At 37.2% G+C, this 1,729-nt stretch overlaps 1 protein-coding gene across 1 annotated transcript; it reads right to left on the bottom strand.

Annotated features, from left to right (window-relative positions):
* Positions 1–543: 543 nt before the first annotated feature.
* BZIP4 (basic leucine-zipper 4) lies at positions 544–1,351 on the bottom strand. Its single transcript, XM_021429410.2, has one exon. The coding sequence runs from the start codon at positions 1,205–1,207 to the stop codon at positions 782–784; it is 426 nt and encodes a 141-aa protein (XP_021285085.1). The 5' UTR covers positions 1,208–1,351; the 3' UTR covers positions 544–781.
* Between the last annotated feature and the right edge of the window lie 378 nt (positions 1,352–1,729).

The following is a 1,729-nucleotide window of genomic DNA, read 5'->3' as shown; positions in this document are numbered from 1 at the left end:
GCACTAATAAATGAGGGGAGATGGAATATAGTCATTCAACATTTCATCAGATAATGATACATTACTTGTCCAAAGTCCATATATTTATGTATTTATTTATTACTCTTAGATGACATTTGTAACAGAAAGCTAGCAACCCCTACCACATAATCTATTGATTTTGTCACGTCGAATTATGGCAACATTTTACCACGACTAACAAGTTAAAATTAGAGCCTATCAAATTCTACATCGAACACTCACTTAAGCTGCTATGTCAACTTTAACACATGATCGTTATATGTTTTTTTTTTTTATTAAAGAAAACTGTAGTTTCAGTCGTGGGGATGACTTAAAATTTTATAAGCTTCAACACAAGAAGCCTGCAAAGCGCCCACGAAAATTATACCAAACCACACGTACAGATCCCTGAGTGCGCTTCAAATTTTTTGTCGGTTGCTCCTTTTGTGGCAAAGAGAAGCTTAATAAACTCGTCAAACGTTTTAATTCAATCCCATAGTACTTCTTCATTAAAAGACGAAATAAAGCATCGCATTCACTATATACAAAAAATATGTACTCTTCTAACTAGCTAGCAAGACACATGCAAAAGCTGCTAAAAAGAAAAATCCTCATAGCTCAAACTCTTTCATTTGCTTTTCTGACCAAATGTTGCCCAAAAGGAGAAAGCTCAAACTCTTTCATTTGCTTTTCAAATTTTCCAATGGTTTTCATTTAATTTAAGAGCCTTTTTATTGGGGATGTGATCACATTTTAGTTAAGTTAAAAGCTTCAATGGAGGCTATTGTGATTGCATGGCGGCTAAAGTCCAGTATAGATCCAAGAGTTTGGCCCAAAGAGCTACGGATTCGGATCTTAACTGTTCATTTTCTCGCCATACAACGTAACACTGATTAATAGCTACACTTAGCCGGTTCTTAAGCTGCTGGTTCTCTATGTTCAACCGGTTCACTTCCTCCGTGACGTTCTCCAGGTGCCTCTTTTTTCGCCAACGGGACCGCCTCGCCGACTCCCGGTTTGATATCATGCGTCTTTGCTTCCTCTCATCTGCTGAATATATCGCCCGACTCGAACCTTCTGAACCAGAGTTTGGACTAACCGGTTCATCAGATTCAAGATAAGATAATAACTCTTCAACTTCTTCAGGTGTAAAGCCGGTTTCATGAACCGGTAACTGAAATTGAACCGCTTCTTCAGTGACGAACATTGAGTTAATTAGACCAAACCACTTAACACACACACACAAAAAAAAAAAACCACAAGGGTTTAAAGCAAACCAACCAAAATGAGGCTAGAAAAAGGAAAAACAAAGAAGAAAAAGGCGGTTTTAAATTGATACTAGGAAGGAAGAGAAGAGGGGAAAAGGGAAGGATCGAAGAGGAGGGAGGGGGTATTTAAAGAGAAGAGTGAAGGAACAAGTGGGGTCCTTGTAAACAAAAGATTTTGGAAGGTGGATACCTTTTCCAAAGCATTGTTAAATTACTAACAATTTCTTTTTGATAATTATTCATGGTTTTTTTTTTTTAACATAAAGGTAGTGGAGGTCATTTTTTTCAAACTTTTTTTTTTCCAGAGAGAATTGGTGGGTCCTGGAACCCTGGGGCAAGCTTAGGTTTACCTTAATCACGAAGAATCAAACAAAAACAGATAAAAACAAAAAAAACAAAACTGCTGGAAAAGTAATGTTTATTAGAGAGACCAAGACGAGAAGTCATGTGGGATACGCAGG

Source organism: Theobroma umbraticum, unplaced genomic scaffold (assembly GCF_002168275.2).
Source record: "Theobroma umbraticum cultivar Fairchild unplaced genomic scaffold, ASM216827v3 scaffold_51.0, whole genome shotgun sequence".
Taxonomy (NCBI): Eukaryota; Viridiplantae; Streptophyta; class Magnoliopsida; order Malvales; family Malvaceae; genus Theobroma; species Theobroma umbraticum.
The sequence above is the reverse complement of the archived record's forward strand: the minus strand, read 5'-3'. Positions and strand labels throughout refer to the sequence as shown.

Coding starts and splice junctions, on each gene's coding strand:
- BZIP4 (XM_021429410.2), bottom strand. CDS start 1,207: ATGTTCGTCACTGAAGAAGCGGTTCAATTTCAGTTACCGGTTCATGAA.